General features: G+C 34.9%; 3 protein-coding genes across 3 annotated transcripts in view; 2 read left to right on the forward strand and 1 right to left on the reverse strand.

Annotated features, from left to right (window-relative positions):
* DNAH12 (dynein axonemal heavy chain 12) overlaps window positions 1-12,280 on the forward strand; it is a 92,603-nt gene extending 80,323 nt beyond the window's left edge. The window contains exons 63-74 of the mRNA XM_026723685.2: window positions 1,013-1,163; window positions 2,673-2,926; window positions 3,210-3,350; window positions 3,991-4,128; window positions 4,534-4,767; window positions 5,120-5,308; window positions 7,439-7,542; window positions 7,792-7,996; window positions 8,126-8,263; window positions 10,235-10,326; window positions 11,045-11,112; window positions 11,956-12,280. Of these exons, the coding sequence (XP_026579470.2) occupies window positions 1,013-1,163; window positions 2,673-2,926; window positions 3,210-3,350; window positions 3,991-4,128; window positions 4,534-4,767; window positions 5,120-5,308; window positions 7,439-7,542; window positions 7,792-7,996; window positions 8,126-8,263; window positions 10,235-10,326; window positions 11,045-11,112; window positions 11,956-12,146 (1,905 nt within the window). The 3' untranslated portion in view covers window positions 12,147-12,280. The remainder of the gene's footprint in view (window positions 1-1,012; window positions 1,164-2,672; window positions 2,927-3,209; window positions 3,351-3,990; window positions 4,129-4,533; window positions 4,768-5,119; window positions 5,309-7,438; window positions 7,543-7,791; window positions 7,997-8,125; window positions 8,264-10,234; window positions 10,327-11,044; window positions 11,113-11,955) is intronic.
* Window positions 12,281-12,358: 78 nt separating this feature from the next.
* ASB14 (ankyrin repeat and SOCS box containing 14) lies at window positions 12,359-24,010 on the forward strand. Its single transcript, XM_026723717.2, has 10 exons — window positions 12,359-13,734; window positions 14,728-14,860; window positions 17,178-17,237; window positions 17,431-17,582; window positions 17,666-17,824; window positions 18,245-18,490; window positions 18,660-18,831; window positions 19,638-20,181; window positions 20,483-20,636; window positions 22,464-24,010. The coding sequence occupies exons 1-10, from the start codon at window positions 13,722-13,724 to the stop codon at window positions 22,640-22,642; spliced, it is 1,812 nt and encodes a 603-aa protein (XP_026579502.2). The 5' UTR covers window positions 12,359-13,721; the 3' UTR covers window positions 22,643-24,010.
* The window catches only part of APPL1 (adaptor protein, phosphotyrosine interacting with PH domain and leucine zipper 1), a 38,646-nt gene continuing 35,308 nt past the window's right edge, over window positions 23,970-27,307 (reverse strand). Inside the window, exon 22 of the mRNA XM_026723711.2 lies at window positions 23,970-26,959. Coding sequence (XP_026579496.1) covers window positions 26,810-26,959 — 150 coding nt within the window. The 3' untranslated portion in view covers window positions 23,970-26,809. The remainder of the gene's footprint in view (window positions 26,960-27,307) is intronic.

A 27,307-nucleotide genomic window follows, 5' to 3' on the forward strand; every position in this document is an offset into this window, starting at 1 on the left:
CGCACGTGCCGTTGTTCCAGCTCAGCTCCATCGCACATGCATGTGCACCTCCCATTGACCAGCTGGCTTTAAGGTTTCTGCAGTGCATGTGCGTGGGGGCGGGGCACATGCATAGGAGGGCAGGGGTGCATGTGCGTGGTAGAGCACATGCATAGGAGGTGCGCATGCATGGGGGGTGCCTTGCATTTTGTGTATACGTGCACGCGCACACATGCGCCCACACTTTGGGCACTTGGGGCACAAAAGGTTCGCCATCACTGATCTAGTCAATGTAAAATCTCAGAAACACCAATAGCATTTCAATAAATGCTATGAATAACAAATGCTTTTGCTGACTAAGCTACCAAGCAACTACCTTTTTGACTGATTTTCAAATTTTACAAAAGTTTTTAGAGAATTTTTTCAAAATTGAATTGCTCCAATATTGTTAAAAACTATTCAAAATCAGATTGAGTATTGATATTGATAGCTGCCGAAAAAGGGATCCCATTAATTGCAGAGTCAACAAAGTCAATAAATCATTTTCAAATTGAATTAAAAGAGAAACTGAACTTCCTTATTACACCCAGTGATAAGTTATTACAATAATATTAGATTGTCATGCATCACAGGTAAGCAAATGTGAAATCAACATTTTAAGCAAATGTATTAGAACACCTTTTCCTTCCAATTAATCTATACACTATATATTGAAAAAAAAAAATTCTGGTTTTTTAGTTGTTTAACTTTTTAATTCAAGACTCCTTATATCACATTTCATTTTAAAGTAATAAAGAAAGAAAACAGTATTACTGCTTATAAAACTAACAGTTTAAAATACGTTTCTAAAATATGTAAAAAAGACCTAACCCTGCAATATATAAACCTTTTTGATCACTGCAAGTTTTCCACAGTATTTAGATTTGTTTGAATTATTAAATATTTAAATTATTAAATATTAAGCTGCCTTGAAATAAAAACTGAGTAATTTATAGCAAATCCTTTGTTATGCTCACAATTTATATGAAAACAGATTACACCAGCTATAACAACCTTTGTGACTGATAAACTTGGAAAGAAATTTGTTGAGCCACCTCCTTTTGATCTAACAAAAAGTTACTTAGATTCAAATTCTTCAATCCCTTTAATCTTTGTGCTGTCTCCTGGAGCAGATCCTATGGCAAGTAAGTTCACTCATTATACTTGGGTGTTTTTTTGCTTACAAAAGCTTCTGTTAGTTTGGGTTTTTTTATGTAAATTTTCTGAATATCTTTCAAATATAGCAGATAGTAAATGTGGTTTATTGTTCATAAAGTTGAGTTTGTGTTTTATGTTCATACAAAACCATTAAAATGATACTATATAAAGAAAATACATTTTCAAAACATTCCTAGGAATGGGAAAATTAAGATCTGGGGAAACAAACGGCCTTTATTTTGTTGTCCCGTTTGCTTTGTTTGCAATCTTCATTTGTTTTTGTTTGTGACTCTTCTAAAATCAATACTCATCACAAAATATAATTTAGATCTATTATGTATTACTGTTGCATCAACCAAGGCAAGAGAGAAGGAAGGCAATAATTCTCTGAAGGTACTTGATAATGATCAGATGTCCTGCTCTACAAGCAAATATTTGTCGGGACATGTACGTTAAGTTGAGCAGCTTTAGCATAGTTGAAAGTTTCCTGAACCAGAATCTGAGCAAGGATAGCTCAAACCTTTATCACCTCTCATTTGGATTATTTCACTTTGCTCCACATATGGCTGCCTTAAAGTTAATTTGAAACTACAACTGATGGAGAATGCAATTGCTCACCTGCAGACCAATAAAGTCTGCTACAGCAGGATAACATTAGCTTGCATGAGCTGCATTGACTATCAGTGGATTTCTGGGCCCAATTTAAGATGCTATTTTTCACCTATAATGCTCTTTATGACTTGGGTATTCTACATCAGTGGTTCCCAATTTTTTTGGCATCAGGGAACTGTTTCATGGAAGACAATTTTTCTATGGACCGAAATGAGGGGGATGGTTTTATATTAACATAAAACACAAACTCACCTCCATCTGTGTGACCCAGTTCCTAACAAACTGCAGACCACTATCCACCTGTGGCCTGGAGGTTGGGGCCCCCTGTTCTACATCTTTGCAGCTGCCTGATTCAGATTGAATCTGCAAGCCAAGATAAATGCTTCAGATTCTTCTCCAGAAAATATTAAAGGGCCAGGAATCCAAAAGCAGAATTTCTTGGTTCCATCCTCCTCACTCTATAATTGCTTTCTCTCAGAGGTTGGCTTTTTCCTCATTATCTTTTTGAAAAATAATAAAAACAGTGCTTTTCATGAGCTAAAGAGATTAGAATGTGACTTAGCTTCAGAATTTTCAGTTTCAGATATTATGAGCAGAAGTAGTACTAGGATATAATACACTAGTAATGTAACTATCTTTTTTGATGATGTAAACTACATATTTCCAAAGCATGAACATGTACTTAATTGTGTCTTGGTATATATAAATTGTCCCATATTAATCAATTCATACCTCATACCTACAAATGAAATGTAGACATTTTTCAGATCTGATTTTGAATACAATGCCTTGTAAACTAAAAGGCATGATTTACAAATAGTTTTAGATGTGAGAGCTATAATTATTTTCAAACAAATATTAATGTATTACTGTTTTTGTTCCAGGTCTTTTAAAATTTGCAAATGACAAAAATATGATTGGAAATAAATTTCAGTCCATCTCTTTGGGACAAGGGCAAGGACCAATAGCAACAAAAATGATTAGAGAAGGAATGGAGGAAGGGACCTGGGTTTGTTTACAAAACTGCCATCTTGCTGTTTCCTGGATGCCAATGCTGGAGAAAATCTGTGAAGAGTTTAACAGTGAAACTTGCCATTCCCTTTTCAGACTCTGGCTGACTAGTTATCCATCACCCAAGGTATTTCAAATATGAAATGTACCTGAATATTTATGAAAAGTTTGTGTGTGTGTGTGTGTGTGTGTGTGTGTATAAAGGAATTATATATGAAAAATTTAAAAAATCAGAAGAAAACAGAGTATTGAACCCCATGACTTGATTGTTAGATTGATTCATTGATTGATGTAAAGATGCAAATAGCACACCAGGCACAATATTTTAAAAAGGTAGTGTATTCTGAATAATTTAAAAGAGTATATAAAAAGAGAACTGTTAGCAAAGTTACCATGCTTGTATTCCCTAGTTTCCAGTCACCATTCTTCAGAATGGTGTGAAGATGACAAATGAGCCTCCTACAGGCCTCCGGCTAAATTTACTTCAGTCTTTCCTCTCTGATCCAATTTCTGATGCAGACTTTTTTGCTGGATGTTCTGGAAAGGAACAGGTAACTTTCTTCTTAAAAATATGTAAAGAGATAATTAATTAGAAAAATTACACAGTTTTGCTTGCCAAACATTAAAATGTAGCTTTAAAGTATGAAAGTATAGTCTTCTATATAAAGATTTATGTATAAAGTTTGCATTCTTTGGCCTTTTTATAAACTGCACAAACTTGCTGATATCGCCCTGTCTTGTTATCTTTTTCCTCTGCCACAATTTCAAAAGTTGTTTCATCCATTAGTTTCATCGTCCTACAAAATGGTAACTCTTACTATTTCACTGTTAACTTCAAGGAGGCTAAGTTCTCCATTGATGGTACATTGATTGGATTACTCTCTCATCCAATCAATGTATTAAAATAAATGTTCTATGTGGGCTGCCTAGCCGAGCAGCAATTAGACAAGTGGCAAACCTCTGAAAGGATGCAGAGTAATATAAAATTTTGGTCCTGATTAAAATGTCCTGAATAAAATGTACTGCTAGGAAAAGGCAATTAGTTGGAGTTAGTGAAAATATCACTGTGTGGCCAAAACAACTTTTTGAATGTTATTACCAGCCAAAAGTTTTGTAGACACAGAATTTTTCAGTTGTGCTTGCCTGGTCTTGTTTCTGTCTGGGTTAACTAAGTGTTTTCCCCCCTAAAAGAGATGGGAGAAGCTGCTGTTTGGAGTTTGCTTTTTTCATGCCCTAGTACAGGAGAGAAAAAAATTTGGACCTCTGGGATGGAATATTCCTTATGGATTTAATGAATCAGACTTGCGAATCAGTGTCAGACAATTGCAGGTAAACCTCTTCATTGTTTCTTCCAAAATCTACCCAAGATTTTGTAACAAAAAGTTAATAAGCTGATTCCATTCTAAATTCATATTTGAGTAGATCCTACTACTAAGAAACTCAGATATATCAGTGTGTATTTCATGCCTAATATTTCCTTACCAAAAGAAGCTAAAAAAAAGACCTAGTAAACTAGTTTGAAGCATGAACTGTTCTTTTAACCATATTAATATTAATGTGACTTTTCCATGTTTCTTTGATGTTCTTTGATGTGGGCATTCCAGACCCTGCTGGGAAAAATAGTCCAGTCTTGAAATATTGATACGCTTTTAACAGATCAAAACATTTGAGAAGTTTAGAGAACACCTGAATATTGTTGTTCTCCACTGCTGAGTACTTTGTTTACAATTTCAGCTGTTTATAAATGAGTATGATCACATCCCATTTGAAGCAATAACATACCTTACGGGTGAGTGCAATTATGGAGGAAGAGTGACAGATGACTGGGACAGACGTCTACTACTGACCATGCTTGCTGACTTTTACAATACAGATATAGTGGAGAATTCACATTATAAATTTTCTCCCAGTGGCAACTATTATGCTCCCCCAAGGGGCACTTATGAGGATTATATTGAATTTATTAAGGTATGATTTTACTCTATGTACAGGGTTCATATTTTAAAAAAACATTTAGCAAGCTAAATTCAGTTTGAGCACATTTCTGTCTATAGACAACTGTAATATATTATCTTTTTACGTTATAGAAAAAAAAATGCCAGATGAAATCCAAATTAAAAAATATACAATGTTGAGCATGTTGAATGCTGGTATAGTATTGGTTTGAGTGTAGATCTTTTTTTTCTTTATGCTAGAAGAAAAATTCCTGCAGATTATTTGCAAGCTATTCCATTCTCAGATGATTTGCCAAACAGTGAAATTAATTGATTAGATTAATATTTCCTCAGTCCTAAACAATTCATTTTGTCTTATTATATAGAATCTTCCTGTTAGTCAGCAACCAGAAGTGTTTGGACTGCATGATAATGTAGATATATCAAAGGATCTCCAGCAAACAAAAATCACTTTTGAATCTCTTCTGTTGACCCAAGGAGGAAGCAATCAAGGAGGGTCTAAAAGTGGTGGCGACAGCACTTTATATGAAATTGCAGATGACATTCTTAACAAGGTAATGTGAACTGAAATAAATTATACGATAGCTGCTTCAGAATTATTTTTCTGATGTTAATCTAATCTAATTTATATTGTTTAAAGTTCTCAATTATTAAAATACAAAAACTTCATACTGACAAAAGAAGATGCATATTCTGAAATGTTCCCAATTGCAACATGTTGTGAATATTGGACGATCAGAAAGAATAAATGAAGAAAAAAAGGCTTTGGAATTAAATTTTCTGGGGGTTTTTTTTTGGAAGACATTTCGCTTCTCATCCAAGAAGAAGCGAAACATCTTCAAAGAAAAACCAGAAAGACCAGTTGCCTCTTGTAAAAAAGCACCTTTGGGACAACCATGAAGTGGATGACTGAGAATCTCCATAGACACTTTGGAATTAAAGTGCTGCAGAAAATTGTTAAGAACACTGTGAATTGATCATTTAACAGACAAAACAAGGCCAGATTGTTCCGTTGAAGTCCAAGTAATGACGCTAGAACTTAAGATTTGTACACATATTTAAAAATAAGAATCACCAGAGCAGACTGTGATACTTGAAAAAAAAATCAAAAGGAGGCAAAAAAGAAGCTGTCAGAAGATAGATTGACAGGCATTATCCCTAACACCAGAAGGAGCATATAAAAACCCATCCAAGTTACTGACATGCAATCCTGGAGGGGGAATGTTTTTCCAGATCACAAAAAAATGTCAAAAGCAACTGAACAAATAAAAGACAGATTTTACAGAAGAGGAGGAGGAGGAGGAGGAGGAGGAGGAGGAGGAGGAAAAGGAGATCAAAAGCCCGGAATGGTAGAACTTAGTGCAACTTTATAAGCCTGCTGAAAAAACAAGTATGTTTGCAAGAAACCAAATGTGGGGCAAATGATAACATCTGCCATATTGGCATCGTTCAAATGAAACAAATTACATGGTGCATTGCATTTTGATATTGTGACTTCTATAAGCTTTCTATTATTATAATTAGTGGGTTTTTTTAAAGGGAATATGTATAAACAAAAACATCCAAAGAAATGAGCAATCGCAGATAGAGTATCAAATAGAATGAATGCATTTGGTCTAACTAAATTAACTATAGTTACAAATTTCCTGATTAAATAAAATCTGGGATTTCAGCGCATGTGTGGAGTTTACTATATAAAGAAATGATTGAAAGTGATAATCTGAGCTGTTTATTGCTGGTAGCTCTTTTTCATTCCATGACACATTAGCTTCCCGATTTTACACAATGTGGAGTCTATTGATTTAATTAAGCAAATATTGTATGCTCCATTTCTGATGGCTCTACCCAAATATGAAATAAATCACCTGGAAATTGAACCTACACACCTAATTACCTAGTGACTGATAAAGACACTAATTTTCAACAGTTATGCCTGCACTAAAAAAATTATAGTTGCTTTTGGAAACAATATAAATTATCTCAATTTAGACTTCTTAGCAAAATGCTTGGTGGATTCTTTAGGGGGTGTTATTATGCCATGTTAAAAAATAAATTATTTGCACATTTGCTTATATCAAACTTGAATCTTATTCAGAGATGTGGAAAGATATAAAAGTGCACTAGGTATTTAAAATGTATTCAGTAAATATAACTAATTTATTAATATATAAATATGTATTCAATGATAAATGTTATTACAGTAGGGACATATTTGCTGTAACTTGAAATATGAACAACAGTTGAACTTCAATGTCAAATTCCATCATACTCAAATAAAATACAACTCAAACAGAAAGAAAGAAATCAATAACTTCTTTGTATGAGACAAAGAGCTATCATTGGAGATGTGAATTATGAAACTAATTTGGTTTGTAGACTCCAGTCATAATAATGTAGTAAAAAAATGTTCCCTTAATTTTAATTTAATGGGGAAAAAAAGAAAGAAAATAATTTCATGTGATTTTGTTGAAATATATTTATCTCCTTAAATAATCTTCTCATTCTCTCACTGAAAACATACGTGCTATGTATAATGTAGAATTTGAGTAATAGCTATTGGAATTTTGCAATAGGAATTTGAAGTCTTTGTATTTGCCTTACCTTAATTTATTATGGTTATATAAATACATTCATAAAACAAATGTACATTTATCAAAATTAAAATAAGTATATCAACCTTCTAGCTTCCAAAAGATTATGATATTGAGGCAGCACTTATTAAATATCCTGTGAAATATGAAGAAAGTATGAATACTGTTCTGGTGCAAGAAATGGAACGTTTTAACAAGTAAGGGCTTTGTTTTCTTCATATATTTACATATTCTGTTTAATTTTCCAAATAGGCACATGGATTATACCAAATCTCCTAATCCTACAGTAGAAACTGTTAAATTACAAATATGTTTTAAAGCTGTCATAACTATCCTTTTTTTTACAAAATAGAGAAGTACAGTATAATAATTTGTACATGTAATTATTTGTAGGTTATATAAAATTTGCAACTTGAATTATGTGTCTACATTTTTTGTACATTTAGTTTAATAAAAACCATACGCACAACTTTGGTAAATTTGAAGAAAGCAATTAAAGGATTGGTTGTGATGGATTCTGAATTAGAGGCCCTTTGTGCCAGTCTTCTTATTGGAAAAGTTGCAGAAAACTGGGCTAAACGTTCATACCCAAGTCTGAAACCGCTGGGAAGCTATATTCTAGATTTTCTAGCTAGACTGAAATTCTTACAGGTAAAACAACAAGCATATAATTAATCTTTTTATTATTGTGAAATAATTTGCCACGGTTATTAATAATTTGTCATATTTTTTATAAAATATGGTTCTAAACCAAGATTATTCTTCTATTTCTTTTCCAAGGATTGGTATGATTCTGGAAAACCGTGTGTGTTTTGGCTCTCAGGATTCTTTTTCACACAAGCATTTTTAACTGGAGCAATGCAGAATTATGCCAGGAAGTACACTATTCCTATTGATCTCCTGGGATATGAGTTTCAGGTAAAATTTGGTAGCAAAGGCTGAATTTTACAGATAACATACCACTGTTGGCAAACCTTTTCAGTACCGAGTGCTGAAATGGGAGTGCGTGCGCATACGTGAGGGAGTGCCGGAAACTGCAAGGGCAGTTCCCTGGCGTGTGTGTGTCAGAGCACCAGAAACCGGAAGAGCAGTTCCCTGACATGCACATGAGCTGACAATTTCCAGCGTGCGCATGCACACCGGCCACCTGATTTTCTGGTTTCTGGCATGCGTGAACACACAAAGACCCCCTGGGCAGTGTGCATGTGCGCCCTGGAAACCGGAAGCTCAGTGTCCCGGTGTGCACATGCATGCTGGAGAGCTGCTGGCGAGTGCACATGCGTGTGCCAGAACCCAGAAGAGCAACAGATGACAGGTGGTGTGCCCAGAGAGATGGCTCTGCATGTTGCTTCTGACACACATGCCATAGGTTCACAATCACAGTTATATACTGTAGGCATTTGCAAAGTGTCCAAAGTATATCAATAGACAACTGTGTTAATTCATATGTGTACCTATTTTGATTCCTCAGTCTTTCAGGGTAGATGAAAGCAGAAAACGAATACTACAATAGGTACTAGCATCCTACTTTATTGTAGCCGTAATGGAATATTTAAGAGAAATAAGGCCAGCCAATCTTGATTGTCTTTTTACTCCATCCTGTCTTTCCAGGGCATTCTAATCTTTTTGTAATAGCTGCTGTATACTGTATTTAAATATGCAAATAGCTGTGGAGAAGGTACACAACATCTGTTAGGAAAACATAAATGTAGCCTGGAAAAACCGGAAGAAGTGAGAAAAAAACTGCAGGAAATCAAACAGCTCAGTTCCTCTTAAAGGAATAGCTATAGCTAAAGTTGCATACAGGTGGGCCACAAACATACAGGCAAATGGGCGCCAACGTTGTGGTGGGGAACCTGATGTAGTTTTTTATCTTCTGCTCAGTCATTCAAAAAATTGGCAGTTTCCTTCCTTCCCAGATATTGATGGTCCTTGCTTAAAGATCCTAACTGGGATCAGAATTTGGTCACTAAGTGAAGTAGTCATTAGGCAAAACATCAAGTGACTGCATTGCTTAGCAACGGCAGCTCCACTAATCCTGGTTATTGTCATTAAGCCAGGATCACACCATTATTAGGCCAAATGCTCATGCTTCTTTGCCATGTCATGCTCACTGTTTCAAATTCCCTCACCTGCCTGTCTCCTTCACCATCTCTGCCTTTCTGGCTACCCTGTACTCTACCACCCTTGCCACTCTGCCCTCTGGTATCTGGAGCCCAAGTGGACAGTCTCTCATTTTCTTCTTGACTAGAGAGCTTTCATTGAATGGTGCAGACTGCTATCTGTCAGCTTTTGCAACGGGGTCATCTCTGCTGCTTCAGAGACATCTAGCTTGCCATTTTCCTCACCTGGAACTCTCCCATTTTAATAGCAATCTAACTTAATAAGTGAGGACCTGGGAGACAATTAAGACACAATTCATTGTTATATATGTGCAGGTGTTTTGATCCAAAGTGAGAATGAAGCTTCGAATCCAACATCAGCACGCTTGATGCATATGTTAGAAGTTTGTTAGAGGAACCATGAGTTTTCCTGCAATTGGTTAGTAACCACTTGGAATGTACCTCATCAAAGGCACTGTTTTTTAGGGAGCTGGTGACAAGCAAAATAAAAACACCAGAGCTATGTCAGAAGAAAGTCTCTCCCTGCTTTGGATTTCCTGCTATTCATTATTAATTTATTCAGATACACTCAACAGAAATCAAGGCCTGGATGGAACAAAAAGGAAATTTAAAGGAGAGTAATCTCCAAATACAGTACTTCCTCTGTTATACTGGAAAAGCTAGTAATAAAATTATATTTCATTGCTAAAAAGATCACTATATTTCCAATCTGAAATGAACAAAAGATTGTAACAGAGCAATAATTTATTGTTTTTATTTTGTTCAGGTTATTCCAAGGGATACTTCGACTACTGCTCCAGAAGATGGTGTTTACATCAACGGGCTATTTTTAGATGGAGCTCGCTGGGACAGAGCAAAGTTAGTAGTAAATGTGTATGGCATATACAGTATATTAAAATTGCTTCTCCACCTTTCCTTGAATATGAATTTTCAGCGTATTTTTGTAACTTGACAGCTTACATTCCCTTTTTGTAGCAAAATCAATAGGAGTAAAAGCAGGGCCACCACACGTAGATACAAAATGCTAGTTAATCACCAACTGGCATGATGCAGAAAACCTGAACTATTTGCTGCTACTTGTGGTGATCTGGATGTTTTCAACAGAGATACGAGAGTCTAAAACATGGATGCATTAAATTGTTTTATAAAAGTCATGAGATGTAACATATACTGTAAATTTAAAAGCAAATTTATCTTTAAAAATATGGGAATAGTAGTAAATATTCCAAATGATAATTGGGTGTGTACACTTCTTTACCACTTTACAATTAATATAAAGACATTCTTCTGTACTCCCATCTTCTAATACCTGGATGTTCTCTAACTGGGATGATCTGTCTATTAATATTTGCTCAGGTCTTTTCCACTGAATTGAATAAGAAGTGGCATTCACTAATAACTTCACAAATATAACCACTCTATTCTGAAACATTAATCTTTAATTTATGGTGGAAGATCAAATTTATGATGTCTGAAGTAGTTTTCTTCTTTATCCTAATTATGTTAAACTACATAAAACTTCATTTCTTAAAACTATATTATGTTAGTTTTCCACAGTTGTTTTTTTTTTCACCAGAGGGCTCCTAGGTGAACAACATCCCAAAATCCTCTTTGACATGATGCCCATTATTTGGATAAAACCAGGTAAGTGAATTTTTTAAAATATAATTATTTGAAAATGTCCTATCCCATACTTTTTGCAACAAATTACTGGATTCGATTCCTTAATATTAGATTACTAATTACTTTATAAGGTTACATAGCAAGATGTCCTAGTTGTTTCCTTTCAAGTGTTCACATCAGAACTCTTGTTTTTTATATCTAGACATTAGCCATAATAAAGAAAAATCATTATAGCTACCATCCAAGTATAATACAAAAAGTACTGTTGCCAGCATAGCAAAATTATATTTCTATATACATTTTCTATATACAATGATATCTCAGTACTCAACTGCTTTGAAACCCATTGAATTTGGAACTCAACACATTTTGATGTGAAAATTTTGTCCCAGTTCTCATTGTTTGGTACTCAGTGTCGACTGCCATGTCACCCACCACATTATTCTTTATGGGAAAAAATAGTTTGGTATTATCATTTTTGGTAGTCATCGTGCCTCCTGGAACCAATTAATGACAAGTACTGAGGGAACATATATTTTCATTTCCCTTCCCACTAAAATGTTCCTTCATGCCAAATGGGAAAAATAAGAAGCAATTGCTATCTCTTATGTGGTAGTGAGAGTTAATTCTTCATAATAAAAAAAAATCTAAGATGTCAGAGAGAAGTATAAGAAGTTAATCCCTAATATTTCACTTATAGTCACATGTTTAATTGCCCACCTCAAGAGGTGCAATGTGTGTGGTGGTTGTTTCCTTCAGTTTTACTCCATCGTGCTGCAGTGCAGTTTGTAAGCTATAGGCATTCAGTATTTTTATTTCATTTTATTCTCAGTTATTTCATCTTACGGAATTTTTCCCTTGCAGCCAAAACATCAGAGATCAAGAAATCGAATGCATATGTATGCCCACTGTACAAGACAAGTGAACGCAAAGGAGTCCTTTCAACAACTGGGCATTCAACTAACTTTGTCATTGCAATGAAGTTGTTAACTGACCAGCCAGTCCAGCATTGGATCAAGCGAGGAGTTGCTCTACTTTGTCAGCTGGATGACTAATTATATAAAACTCAAACCAGATGAGACTAATTACTCCATATTCATATCTTTTCCTAAAACAAAGGATTTTCTAAATATGTAGACTTTCAAACTGGTAACAATATTGTACAATAAACTGAACCCATTCTTGTTTATTGATGTTTTTTCTTCTGTTCTTTTATAAGTAAAGTGTATAATATGCAAAATATCTTAGTCCATCATAATTCATTTTGAAGTTGTTGAAAAATAAATTTCCTTTTGTTCAAAAATGTTGTTGCTTCCATTCTTAACATTTGAATATCTAAATATTTCATTTAGTCTGTGTTGATTTCTGCTTTCTGGACAAGTCTACTTTTTTGGAGAGTGAGAGACTCTGGAAGGTGGATTAGATTAAAATAGTTAATTCTTCATCTCCGGCTGGACAGAATATCCTCAGTGGACGATTCTTTTGCAACCATGTTTCCACATCTTCTGTGTGTATGTTTTTTTTTTAAATATAAAATCATTCCAATTTGCTACTGATGTGTGGATGGCACATATCTTTATTCCGGGAGCTGGAATTAGTTCTTGATCATATTGTAGAAGAGTTGTTGTGGTAGAGTAATCGATAATATGTGTTGTGTGTTGAAGCATCATTGCAGTCTAAAACTAGAAGGCATTACAGAAAAAGCAAGAAGTCCATTTTTATTTATGGACTGTATTAGCACAGTAGCCTTGTTTTGCAACATACTTAACTGGAGTGCAGGGGAAGAGTAGAACTATTTAATGGAAAATAAACTTGCTCTCCAAGTTCTGTGATTGAGAGAATATCCAAGAGGTTCTCTGCAAAATTGGTGTTTTCTGAACACTTCTTCATTGATTCAAGTGCACCTCCTATTTATACAATAATGACTTCTAATACCAGAGATGTACATCTGGTTTCCATAGTTTTGGTCAATTTTAATGAAGAATAATACCTGGATTCTGTTGTTCCAAATAGACTGTTTGGTTTCTGATATGATGTGTATATGATATTTGCTAACACTCGAACTGAACTCTCTCCCCAAAATCAGTTCATATGCAATCCTCTACACAGGGCTGTAAAGCCCTTTGAAGCAGTATATAAGTCTAAGTGCTATTGCTAAGAGTAAACATTGACTTCATGGCTCATAATGAATGGATCAATGTCCTTCACGTTTTTCTATATACAACTAGTTATCTGGTTCTGAATAACTTCCCAGGTTCTTGCTGCTGCTTTAATTATATGAATAGAATAGAATAGAATTCTTTATTGGCCAAGTGCGATTGGACACAAAAGGAATTTGTTGTGCATTTAGGAATTTCCAGAAATGAATTAAATTTTCTTCACAGTTATTACAATCTGATTTTAAAATGCCTGTTCTTTGGATACTTTTTGTTATTCATACATGTGGTTTATTTGCTGACCCACATTTAATCCATATTTCTTGTCTGCAAGAGGGAATGTCTTACGGTCAGATATTTATAGTGAGTTATTAATGGCTGCAATGATGCAATAAGCGCAGGATCATTTTTCAATACATCAAACATCACATTTTGGTTTTGACACTTGCTTAGAGTGAGCAATCTGTGTTTCAAATGTGGGAGAAAGGTGAGGAAAATGTGTGTTGTCATTATAAAATGTCAGTTCTCCCAAAGCTTAGCTTCCTAGCCTATTTCTAAATAATAAAAGTTAAACTTGGCATTTCTGGAATGTTGTTTTTTACTATTCCAGGAGTAACACAAGTGTGTGTGCGGGTGTTTGCAGTTGCATATTTTGCTTTTTATGTGTTAGCATTCCAAAGAGAAAAAGTGTTTTGTGATTTTCCTGTATCCTATAAACTTTGCTTAATAATTTTTAACTCTTTTTCAATATTTATGCAAGTATTTGCATTTATTTTGATGCAGCCAAATGAAAATATATCTCAATACCATTGATTATAATGGGGGAAAACAACTGAAAACAATGCTAGTTAAAATGCTCCACTTTGGCTTAATTCTCTCACTAATTCTGTTATTATGCTGTAAGCCATTTTTAATGTACAACAATGTTTCCTGAACAGAAAGAGACTATTAAATCAAATGCCAGTGATTTTTTTTACAAGGAAGCATCCACATTGCAAATGATATTACCGTATTTGTTAATAAAATCCAGATGTTCTGCATCTCTGAGCAGCTTTCAGCTGAACTGTTGCTTTTTAATGTGCATGACCCAGCACTTTCTTGACATTCAGCAAATATGAACGGAGCGAGGAAGGGCATTGCAAAAGAGATCAGTAAGAACATGGTGAGCTTAGCAAGAATGGGAGCAGTAAAGATAGGAGAAGGAAGCATGAGGAAGAAGGAGCCCTCAAACTCTGGGTTCCTTGGCAAAGGCATGTGCTCAGAAAGATGAACAAAAACAAGTCAAATTGATAACCTGGTCTGCCTAGTGTGATACTGATAGTTTTGGTGTCTGTCAAGTTAATGCTCAAAAAGAGAGAGATCGAGACAAGATGGTTAAGAATTATTTGCTTTTGTTTGTCATTATATATTTCTATGTCTCTACTGATATTTCTGGAAGAAGCAACATAACATTTAACCCCACCTCATTCTGTAATTTAAGATTTTAACCTGCATGATACCACAAAAATGCATGATGAGGAAGCTGAGGATGACATCCCTATGCAGCTTGTCATTCAGCAAAGCCTACAGGACATACCCGGAAGCAAGACGGTGGCTACTGCAAAGAGTGACAGGTGTGCTCTGCCTTTGATATATTGTTTCTAGCATCTGTTGAAATGTTTCTTGGAACAGAAACTATGTAATATTTTGAAATAGATAGTTTCACAGAATGCTGTGTAACTGTTCACAGAATATTGTTACAGGCATGGGATTTTCATATTTTGTATGTTTATGTGATGATTTTTGAATCTTTAGGACGAGGCATATTTTTATTTATAAATGTGGCTAGTATCCATTTAATATGAAAAATCTCTCCCCTACACCCCAAAAAAAGATTGACATAAATGTATAAATTATAAAGTACCTATTTTATTTTATGTTCCATTATAATGCCAATTATAATGTTTTAGTTTTATATGTTTGGTTTTTGTTTTTAATGTTTTATTAAAGCAAAGTATTGATCTTCTACTGCCTCTGTCTAAAGAAGGGTAGGCAGCAATTTTACAGTTGTGGAGAAACTTCCTACTCTGGTAGCCAAGATCTATATGATTAATGATAATGAAGTGACTGATGATTTCATCAGAGGGACACACTGTTTTTTTCCTTTTTAATTTTTGTTTTTAATTTCTTTTTTAGTGTCAAATAAATTCATTAATCCTGTTTTATTCTCAGTTTGTAGGGGGGGGAGGTCAAAACGTGTGCCACTCCTGTTATTGGATAGCCTGACACCATGTTTGGCACATTGATCTCTAGTGGCTCTGGGGACTGTAGTAAATAAATCAATGAAAAATAAGGCATGGGGAGGCCATGAACTGCCTGTTGCCCATCTCTTGTCTATGGAGATATTTTTTTAATTGAATAGACAAAATTACTAAATGCTATTTTCCTAAGCATTACCATATTTAATTACAGTGAGGGAAACGTAGGCATTCCCCCATCCTTTCAGATAATTTCTATCATCCAATCCCCAGTGCCTTATTTTAGATTATAGAATATTGTGAACTCTTAATCAGTAGAAAATGTCAATTTTCCTGCTTCATTTTCCATGGCAGTGATAAATTCCTGACTTCACTTTCTTCAGGAATTAGTATGTCCTGGAATAGGAGGACACAACTTGTTTCAGGCCAAGGCCCCCAGGGGGGCTACTTTCCAAAAGCCACAATGCAGAGTCAAAGCAAATTAACATTAGAATCTTTAACTTTCATTACAATAAAATAGAGTTAATAGGATTACTCTCCAATTACATATTTAACTATTTCCCCCTTTTGTTGGGCTAACAATAACAATTTGATTCCAACTTTAAAAATGGTTTAGGAGCCATTCTTGAGACTTTTAGGAGCAAAGAAGAAAGAGCAAGAGTCTCTATTGTAATGGAATGGAGTGCAGTGAGAGAAAAGAAGAATGGCACATTTGTTGTATAATGACAGGAAGGCCTAACTACAGAGCAGAGATATAGACAGTTGAGAGAATTGAGGGGGAAATAGGGGAAGTTGTACTAAGTGATTTATTTATCTAGTTTTCAGCCATAGAAAAAGCAGAAAGAGGAACATACGAACTCTTTGTGAAATAATAAATAAATAAAGGCAGAATTTGACAAACTGTGGTTTTCACATGCACACACATTCAGGTTAAGTACCTTTAAAGTCCTTTTTCCAACTAGACATGCCCACAAGAATCCTAGTGCTTACGGGTTTCAAATGTGACCAAAAGGAAATCTTCCCTACAACTAGTGACTTGGATATTTTGGTTTGACACAGTGGTGGGATTCAATTTTTTTACAACCAATTCTGTGGGCATGGCTTGGTGAGTGTGGCAGGGGAAGGATACTGCAAAATCTCCAGTCAGAGGTGGGATTTGCCGGTTCTCCAAACTACTCAAAATTTCCACTACCGGTTCTCCAGAACTGGTTAGAACCTGCTGAATAACCACCTCTGCTTGACCATAGCATCCAGGTTGGACATATCTTGAGTCAAATTCCCTATAGCCCAGAGAAAAAAGAGCAAGTCACATGAATAGGTCTCATTGAACTTCCAAATCAATGAGAATTGGCATGTTAGTCAGATACAACTACCATGATACATAAAAAAATCAAAAGCATTAGGGAGTGACAATTCTATTCTGGTAGCAGTTAAAAGTGCAGGTAACCATCAAGACATGTAAACTCAAGTCAAAGAGTTTGGTAAACTGTTCTCAATTCCAGAATACCCCGGAAGCTTACTCGCTAGGTGTATAGGGCCTGGTTTTTCCTGCATGAAACATCAATACATTAAATATACAAATGAAATATATTCTCTTTTTTCACCATGTTTTGCAGTTTGAAATTCAGCATGATATGAGAATATTTCCGGCTTATTTGACTTTTTTTAAAATGCTATTGCATTCTGTTTGCAGCATTTGTTTCGCAAGAAGTCCAGATTACAGAAAGATCATCACTGCCATTCGGACAGTTAAGTAATAGGTTCAATTTTCTTGGGAATTTATAAAAATATGCAAATGATCTCAGTTACTTGTTCTTAACCCTCATGTGTGGAGGAATTAAAAGTAGCATTTGCAGGTGTGAGGCAGCCTTTTATTATTTAAACAAGAGTTTATTACTTATTACTAAAACAAAGTAGTCTTTGAGTTCAAAGAGCATAAATTGTAGATCTTTCATACTCATAACAGGTGAAGAAGAGTCTTTACTTAAGTTGACGAGGAATGGATCTGCTTTTCAGGAAGTAGACTCCCAAGGTTGGCTTCCTCTTCATGAAGCAGCAGTACAACCAAACAAGAACATTCTAGAAATTACTTTGAAAGGTAGTGCCCCTTTGAGGACTATGTGTGCTTCTTGCCAATTTCTTATATTAACTTATCAATTCAAACAAAACTCTCTTTTTCAGCCTCACATCCTAGTGTCTGGCAACAGACCAACCTGAAAGGAGAAACTCCCCTGTTTCTAGCTGTGGACAAAGGTCTTGTGAAAAATGTCAATGTTCTGCTAATTAATGGGTTTGATCCTGATATTAAGAATGAAGAAGAAGATTCTGCTTTAATTATTGGTAAACCAAATTCTATTGTTTGTCAACAATAATTAAACATTCCCAATTATAAAATAATGATAGCTTGCATTGATTGAATGTGATTTTTCATGCCAAATTTAAGGATATTATAGTTGCCTATATGAGAAGATATTTTCGGCCTAGTGATTCATAATCCAAAAAAGACAATTTTTATAAATGTGAATGAAGAACAGCATTGTAAAATGTTTATATCTTATTTTTTAAAAACTGAAAAACAGATTTATTTTAAAGTTTAGCACTTCATTTTGCTGTGCGATTCTTTTAATCATATACAAGCGACATGTGAGACTGCTAAACAAAGGTTTAGTCTGATATGCTCAGGGGAGATTGAATAGTTTAATAGCTGATAGTTAAATGAAATGTTCAAGTGATGCTCTTTCATATTTTAATATTTTACAGCAATTACACACGAATCATATGAAATTGCTTCCTTATTGATACAATTTGGAGCCAATACCAATCTACAGTGTATCAACAAAAGGACAGCTTTACATGAGGCAGCCAGATTAGGCTTGAAAGATATGGTGGAATTACTGCTTTGGTCCAAAGCAGATCCAGATCCACGAAGTTCATATGGGCTCACCCCTCTAGCATTGGCAGCACAGAACGGGCATACAGAAATTCTGGAACTCCTACTGCGTAAAGGTGAGATGTTCTGTATAAACCCTTCAGAGTTAAATGTACTGATCTACAGAACAATTCTATTTCCTTGATATTAATAATGTAGTGATTTTATGTTGATATAAACTAAACACATAAACACCACATAATTTTTCATTTATTATTAAAAAGTTTACTGTTATTTTCACAATAGGTGCCAACATCCTTTCTCAAGCATCAGATTCTGCATCTATATTATTTGAGGCTGCTGGAGGGGGAAACCCAGATTCCATCTCTCTCCTACTAGAATATGGAGCTGATGCCAATGTACCAAAGCAATCTGGTCATCTTCCTATCCACAGAGCTGCTTATAGAGGTCATTTCTTGTGAGTTACATTATACTGATTCCATTTATGGAACTGGGGTGGAGGGGGGGAGAGAGGGAGGGAAAGTAATCTATTCTACTTTGTGGTTTCTCTGATGAGAGACAAACATTTCTTTACTGTTTGTCCAATCCTGAGTTACGAGGTAGAAAAGCCTTCATCTTCAAAAATTATGTAGAAAAAGCTTGTAGCTTTCTACGCACTGCTCAGCTGCTGACATTGTCCTTCCTACACATCTGTGAAAGGAAGTCCATTCTCTTTTGCTGTCCTAGGACTGTCCTAGTCCTGTGACCCAAAAACATTTGTAGAAGTTAGGCCAATTGATGGGGGAGGGGTTGTATCTCTTTGATATCGTTACACATTCTTTATGTTTTATGTGGATATGAATATTCTGTTGGTATTAGAACAGTCTTCCACAGCTAAGCTTGTGAATATAGAAGAATAAAGACCTGAATTGACCAGACCATTTTGTTTCTTTTGGACTGCTCTTACTGTAGCACCTTAAGGAATTTATTCTTCTTTATAAAATTACTTTAAATAACCAGCTTGCATTTGTCTTTCCCCCTTTCTTCTCCCATTTTATTATTTGCTGAGTTTTTAAAAGAATTTTTCCCCACTGAAATTCTTGTCTTTTTATATGCATTTTACTAAATGGCTAAAAAGTTGAGTTGATGGAAACTCTTCTCTTACAGCTTACAATTCTAGCCTCTTTATGGTGATCTCATTGTCTTTTTTGGAAGGAAGCACTGAGGTATAAATGAAGAGTAATATTTTTTAAAAAAGAACGTTTATATTTATCTTATTGCTAGGGCTTTACAGATTTTGATTCCAGTCACAGATTTCAATGCCATAAAGGAGAGTGGAATCAGCCCACTTCACTCGGCAGCAGCAGGAGGACATTCTCAGTGTCTTGAATTTCTACTCAAATCTGGGTTTGATGCTAATTTTATGTTGCATCGAAGAGTTCAGAAAAACTATGATGATGAGAGAAGGTCGGCACTGTATTTTGCAGTCTCTAATGGGGATATTGAGTCCTCTCGTTTGCTCCTGGATGCCGGAGCCCTACCAAATCAAGACCCTGTTAATTGCCTCCAAGTGGCCTTGAGAATGGGTAACTATGAACTCATCAGTCTCCTGCTTCGCCATGGAGCCAACGTGAATTACTTTTGTAGAATCAATACAACCCATTTTCCATCGGCTCTACAGTACACACTGAAAGATGAAGTCCTCTTAAGGATGTTGCTGACTTATGGATACAATGTTTCCCGCTGTTTTGATTGTCCTCATGGAAACAGCAAGCATTCCAAGTACCTATTTGAAGGGTGGACCTCAACTGTTATCAAAGACACAATGGTAAGTACTTCTTGGGGGGAGATTAATCCTTCCTTTAGATGGTGATTAGTACTTATAAATTGCTCAGTGTTTAAGGGATGATGGGATTTGTTTGGTTTTCAAAACTGAAAAGGATCATAATGCATTCTATAGAATAAATGGCAAGTATTTAGTTATGTCTGCTTGGTATTTTGTGAAATTGTATTACATGTATGGCTATTTTGCTTCATTTTGCTGCTGATTTAGTCTGGGGTGCATCAGGCACTTCATAATATAAGACATTAAATGCTGTGTTCTCATGTTCTTGTTTTTCCCCCCTCAGTTCTGTGAAGTGATTACACTGTCATGGTTAAGGCATCTGTCTGGGAAGGTAGTGCGAGTGATGCTAGATTATGTAGATCATATTAGAATATGCTCTAAACTTCAAGATACTCTTCAAGAACAAAAACTGTGGCCAGAAATCAAAGCAATTTTGTGTAAGTGTCAAATATAGTTATTGGCAGACATTATAGAATGTAAAGATAATTGACACAATGCACTCTAATTTTCAAATTGATTGATCCATTCTTTATGTGCCATCAAGTCGATCACATTTTTTTTTCCCCATAACAATCTGTTCCTGACATGGTGTTCCAGCATTGCACTCCCTGCCAGTATAATTGAGTGTATCTATTTTGCATAATTTTCAAATTAGTAGCTGTATTATTTGGAAAACTATTTTTACTCCTATATATGATTAGAATAAACCAATGAAAAGGTTTAATTTTGGTATATTTAATTTAAAACAATTTTTAATTATTTAAGAAATACTTTATACATTGTATTTTGACAGTCAGTATCTTCCCATTACTAAATATGACTGGATTTTTCAAAATACTTTATTGAAGCAGAGATCACAGTAATCTATTTATACATAAAAAATCTTTACACAGAGCAATATCTTTACTACTTATTAGTGATTAGTAAGCAGTAATTTCTTCTATGCCTCAGCATTAAAAGTGCTAAGGCATAGAAGAAAGTAGTATCTCCTAAAATAGCTTCTAGATCTATTTCCTCATATAATTTTATCATTGCAATTAGCACAGTTAAAACAGTTTAAAACTTGCCACATTGAATAAAGAACACACTGAGCACAAATACCATCCTATGATGAAGAAAAGATCTCATACTAAATGTATTATAACCAGGGGTGGGATTCAAATTTTTTAACAACTGGTTCTATGGGTGTGGCTTGGTGGTCATGTTATTGGCTAGGCGTGGCCAACTCAATATCACTCACATCGAGGCACGCATTTCCTCGTCTGGCCTCTCATGACTGTGAGGATGCTGCAACAGTCGTAAGTGTGAAAAATGGTCATGTCACTTTTTTCAGTGCCATTGTAACTTTGAATGTCACTCCACACAAGCAATGTACCAACAAAGGAGGGGAAAAATTCCAGAGATGTTCCTGAGTCAGGAAGTCTAGTTCTGCCAAGAATGTAATAAGGGTTAACGGAGAGGCAGTTTCTGTAAGCAACACCAGAATGTTTCCTTCCTGCCTTCCTTACAGGATTAGGCCAGTAATTTCTTCCAACAACCAGCTCTCCAAACTGCTTAGAATGTTAACAACAGGTTCTAGAATCCCACCCCTGATTAAAACATACCAGACTTGTATCCAATTTATGGATGTAAGTACTTGTGGCAGAAGTTAACTCATGCTTTATTCCAAAGCCCTCCCTGACACTGTACCAGTGTCAAAACTCAACTCCACTGGGCTCACAATGATCAATCAAAGTTATAATAAAATCAATAAAAGATAAACATCAAAGATTAGAAGTGCAATGAAGGAGTCTCATTCTCCCTTGCTAAAAGCCTACATCAGGAGTCTCCAAACTTGGCAACTTTAAGACTTGGGGACTTCAACTCCCAGAATTCCTCAGCCAGCAAAGCTGCCTGAAGAATTCTGAAAGTTGAAGTCCCCAAGTCTTAAAATTGCTAAAGTTGGAGACCCCTGGCCTACACCACGGCTCTGCTAAACAACAGTAGAGTTGGGCCCCCCCGGGTCAGAGTCCAGGTCAGCGCAAATCTGAGCAACTTTATCCAGATTTATCTCAGTAATCCTCACAGTGAGCCAACAGATATTCTGAGGGAACCCTCCCTACCCAATAGAGACCAGGTTAATAATCTGAACAGGAAGATAATGTGATCATCCCTTTCCATGGTTCCCATCATGTTTATAGCTCATAAGAAAGAGCTGGATGAAGAGATAATCAGTTGTAGGAATTGATAATTCATATTACATACACCTATTATTTTATTTTCAGCAAACACACGTCCTTTGCAACATCTTTGCCGTCTGAGAATCCGAAAATGCTTAGGACGTTTACGACTGCGCTGTCCAGTGTTCTTGACATTTCTGCCAATACCAAACCGTTTGAAAGAATATATCCTCTATAAGGAGTATGACCTCTATGGACAAGGAAATCTAAAAGGAATCTACTAAGTGAAATGCATAAAAGCTCAGTTGGAAGATAGCCTATATATAAATGTACAAAGGTATTAAAAGCATGTTTAAAATAGAATTCTAGTTGGTACCAATATATCTGGTTGCTTTATACTAGAGTGCAAAAAAGTACTTTGATGAAGAGTTAATGAAACGAAACACTATCAAACCTCAATGCAGTTTTGCAGATCTGATTTATGGCATTTTCATTTGCATAGATATATGAACTAACCATGTTAATTTGAAATATCTAACACTGCACAAATGTAACTTATGTAACAACACTCAAATGATGTACTCTGGGAGCTGATGTCCCAAAACCCTGTGATATCTTGATTCAATGGAAGATTGGTCTGGGAAAAAGGAGTTCCCTATAATATTCTATCAGTGGAGGGGGTTCTCCTTGCAACGCTCCATGGGCTCACAAAATCCACTGCAATTATTTTTCCATGTTAGCTGTAAATATTGAAAGCAGTTTCTTAAAGATTAGCAAGAGTTAAATATGACTGTGTGTCCTTTACTCATAGGTGCCCACATTGTACTGAAATAATTGCATGCTGTTTTAACGCATAACATTTTCAAGAAGTACAAGCAGGGCATAACTATACTGCCTAATCTTGACTCTTTCTTTATAAATACTGAATATTTATAAATATTGAATATTCCCTTTAGAAGGAAAACAATTTGCATATGTAAGAGGTGTTAATCGGCACACACAAAAATAGGTCATGTATACACTCATGAAAGGTCTTTTGGTTGGTAGTTGTATTTTTAAGCAATACTTCTTGTATATCTCTTAAAAATTATATTTAACTTTAAAATTTGGCTTTCCAGGTGAAGTTTAGTCTTAGATTTTGTATACGTGTTATTTAGATACCTTAATAGCTTAGGGTTTTGCTGCCTATATCCTTAAGATGCAATTTAAAATCCTATGCCTTTTTTATTGCAAGTATTCAAAAACAAAGTAACTTCAAAACTTTGCAACTTCAAAAACAATCTGTTTTACTACCCCAAAAGGTTTTCTTTGAAAAGCAGTATTGTAAATGATGTATGTATTTCCAAAATAACTGTCTTGCCATGTACCTTTACATTACAGGTGTAATTAAAATTGTATATCCTTGTCTTGTGTATTGCCTACAACAATTGTATATTTTTAGTTATTTGACAAAGTATTTGAAATATTTATCAAATAGTATTATGTCACAGGTATTGCTTCATCTTGTCTAAGAAACTGCAACCACTTGTTAATACAATATTTACAGATTTAATTTTCATAGAAAATAAGTCTTCTTCTATATTCTAATCAAATAAAAATAGGACCACCAGCTGTTAGTTTTGCTTTATTAAATACAATAAATGAATCTCTATTATATGGATATTCTTCCATTACTGACAGATTTAAAATGCATTTCACAAAGGTATTTTGAAATATATTTCCAATATATGATGCGCTTTGAAGAACAAATGATTAAATATTTACATAAATATTGTAGAAAAGCATCCTCTAAAATTGACTGGATTTCACTGAAATCTTTCCCAAATTGTTTTATTTAGTGTCAAGATTTTACTTTGCAATTGACAATATTGAGCAGACAATCACTAAATATTAATACAAATATTAAGAGAAATTAAGAGTTTTAATTAGACTTTCAATTTAAAAATCACAACCACTAAAACAAGACTAAATCATTGTTTTCTGATTAACTCATTGTATTATAAAAGCCACCCAGAATTTTTTGTACAAACCTCTTCGCTCATTTACAGATTTCATTATGGAACATTATTTTCTCAATTACATGATGGATGATTAGTCCTGTTACACCATGTCATGATTTCTGACTGCCTGACAATATCCATGCATGAATTAGAAAAACATGTCCCTGTGTGCAATTCAATTTCCCCAGGAGTGTGAAGGACATTGTGCTACAAGGGAGGCAAAAGTTTTGTTCAAGCAGAAATGTGCTTAGTTAGCCCATGTATTTGCAGAAAGAAAGTGATTTCAGTTACAGGTGAAAAAAAAGAAAAATAAACAGGATAATAATTTTGTTGAGATATCACAAATAGCAATCCTGATTTTTTTAAAATCAACCCTATAAATTAGCTGAATGCCTCTGATTTATAATACATGCAAAATATGTCTATAGTTCATCAGAGATGAGTATCTTATTCAAAGAAATATAGCAATTTTAACTTTAATGTTGTCCTTAGAAATATGATTCAGTACAGAAGGCAACTTAGAAAGTATACTTGTCCAGCAACAGAACACAATTGCCAAGTTCATTTGTGCCTTGACTGCATAACATTTGTGTATGCAAAAGCAAATCTGACTCAGTTCAATGGAGTTTACCTTCAGAAGAACAAGAACAGAACAGCTGACTCCAAGGTCTATCTGCTGGCTCCAAACAATAAACCAATCAAGACAGCCAAATCATACTTTTTTGCCTACTCAGAGAACATTCCCGCAAAGGAAATCTAATATGGGAACTAGAGCTACTCAATACAATCCATACGAGTTGGATTTGAACTCCAGAAGAGTAGCCTGTGAACTATTTTATAATAAAGATCATTTGGTATTATTCACATTATAATACATGTTTACAGAGAATATACACACTACTGGTTTAAAATGAACTGGTGATTTACTTAAATTCATGATTTCCTAGTAATACGTGGCATAACATAGCTGTAAACCGTGGATAAACAATTGCAACAGATATTGCCAAATTTGAGTGAGGTGGCCTAAAATAGAACAGAATATATGATTTCCATATCTGCAATTTTATACTCAAGTTGAAACATAAGAAAAGCTTTCAAAAACTGGCAGGAAACTTCTCACTGAGCAATCACAGCTCCACTTTTACTTCTTGGGTCTCCAAGTATCTTTTATTCCCTTGCAATTAGGAACAAAGAACATACATCCCTACTTGATCTCAAAAGACTTTCCAGTCCAAGTTAATTGGTCTTCAACAGTTTTTTTTCTCCAAAGTCTGTGATCTACTTCCAATTTCCATACAATTTCTGTTTCCAGGTTTCAATATAAAAGAGGACAAACTTACAGTATCTATGATATACTCATAAGGGAATGAAAAATCACTGCATTCTTTGTAATACTACATTCCTCATGAATCAATAAGCTCATATGGAATCACGAGTACCTGCCTGATTTTTCTCAGCTTTAGCAAATATGTGCAATTTGTATGTATTTCTGTTACATGTGGATTTAGGTAAATATGACAACAGGTGTTAGAAAAATTATGATAGTTTTTCCAGGCAACTGATTCTATCACCAACATAATTTCAAACTTTTGCTAGTGAGAAGACACTTTACTTACAAAACTTGATTCCAATAATCATGGCAATTCTGTTGGAAGTGTATGCACTTTATTCTCATCTAGACATTTAAAAAACCAATTTGTATAATGTTACAAATATACGCAGTGCATTGACACTCCGAGGTACTTTCCAGTGTTTGGTTGAATGTCTTTGCCATCCTCCACAAAAGTGCTCTATGTATACAGAGGAGAAGCCAAGATCACTACCAGCCAGTAAAATTTCAAGTAAAAATGATATTCTCATATTTCATCTTAAAACAAAGTGCAGTGACACTAATTCCCTTGAACTCATACACTCAGCACATGCAAAAGCATTAATTAAAAGTTATCAGGCTGTTTCCATTATTGACCCTGCCATTTTTAGGAATTAAAATTGGCTTTTTGTTCAGAGGCTTAGGACACTTTGAAGACTAGTATGACCCAATTGTTATGAGATCAAATGTTAGTATTTAAAAACAGAAGACTCTTATTTTACTGCAGGAGACTAAAAACAATCTCTCTGAAAATGAAGAAAAGAAACTGAAGATAAAATTTTTCTATCTACTTCTTAAGTTACACAAATTACTTTCTAAGTCACCAGAACAGCTAGGTAATTGAAACAGAAGACGTTCTGTAATATCCAAATCTGCTACAGCCATGAACATTTCACTACATTTCTTTATGGTATGAGAACAAAAATCCGTATTTACACTGAGCCATTTAAGAAAGATCAACCTTAATGAGTGAGAATACGGAGTTGGATCATGTAAAACAAATTTACATGATTTGTTTTGTAAATTTACATTTCAATTTATCATTTCAGACAAGAGGTTTAAAGGCTTGCACTGAAGGTGCTTCATGCATCAGATTCTTGCTTCTTCTTTCCATCTTCACCCAAATCACTATCTTCTGATGGGCTATTGCTAAGAACTACAAACTGTCCTTCGCCAATACTCTGGTTGGATCGACTAGAAGCAGCAATTAATCGACTTTGCTCTTCTAAATCCTGGAAAAAAAAAATACATTCACTGATTTATGTATAAGCTATGTGAATATTACTTTAAATAGTAAATAATAAAGAGAACATTATTAGCAACTATTTACTGTGGCCAGTAAGTCACACACTAAAAGTAGTCCTTATTTAGCAACCACAATTGACCAGGAAAGGATTACAAGAGAATAAATAGACACAAATTGAAAATACACATTGAAAGCAATGTGCTGGTGCTGGCAGCTATGAGAGGGTTATGCAAACTAACCAGTGTATTCCCCATTGTAATCCTGCTTACTCTCTTGTAATATTTTTTTCTCCAACCTGTCCCACTCAGCAAGCAGAAGGGGAAATGCACACTGA

The sequence above is a fragment of the Pseudonaja textilis genome, chromosome 2 (assembly GCF_049901715.1).
Source record: "Pseudonaja textilis isolate UNSWEBS1 chromosome 2, rPseTex1.2, whole genome shotgun sequence".
In the NCBI taxonomy this organism is placed as follows: domain Eukaryota; kingdom Metazoa; phylum Chordata; class Lepidosauria; order Squamata; family Elapidae; genus Pseudonaja; species Pseudonaja textilis.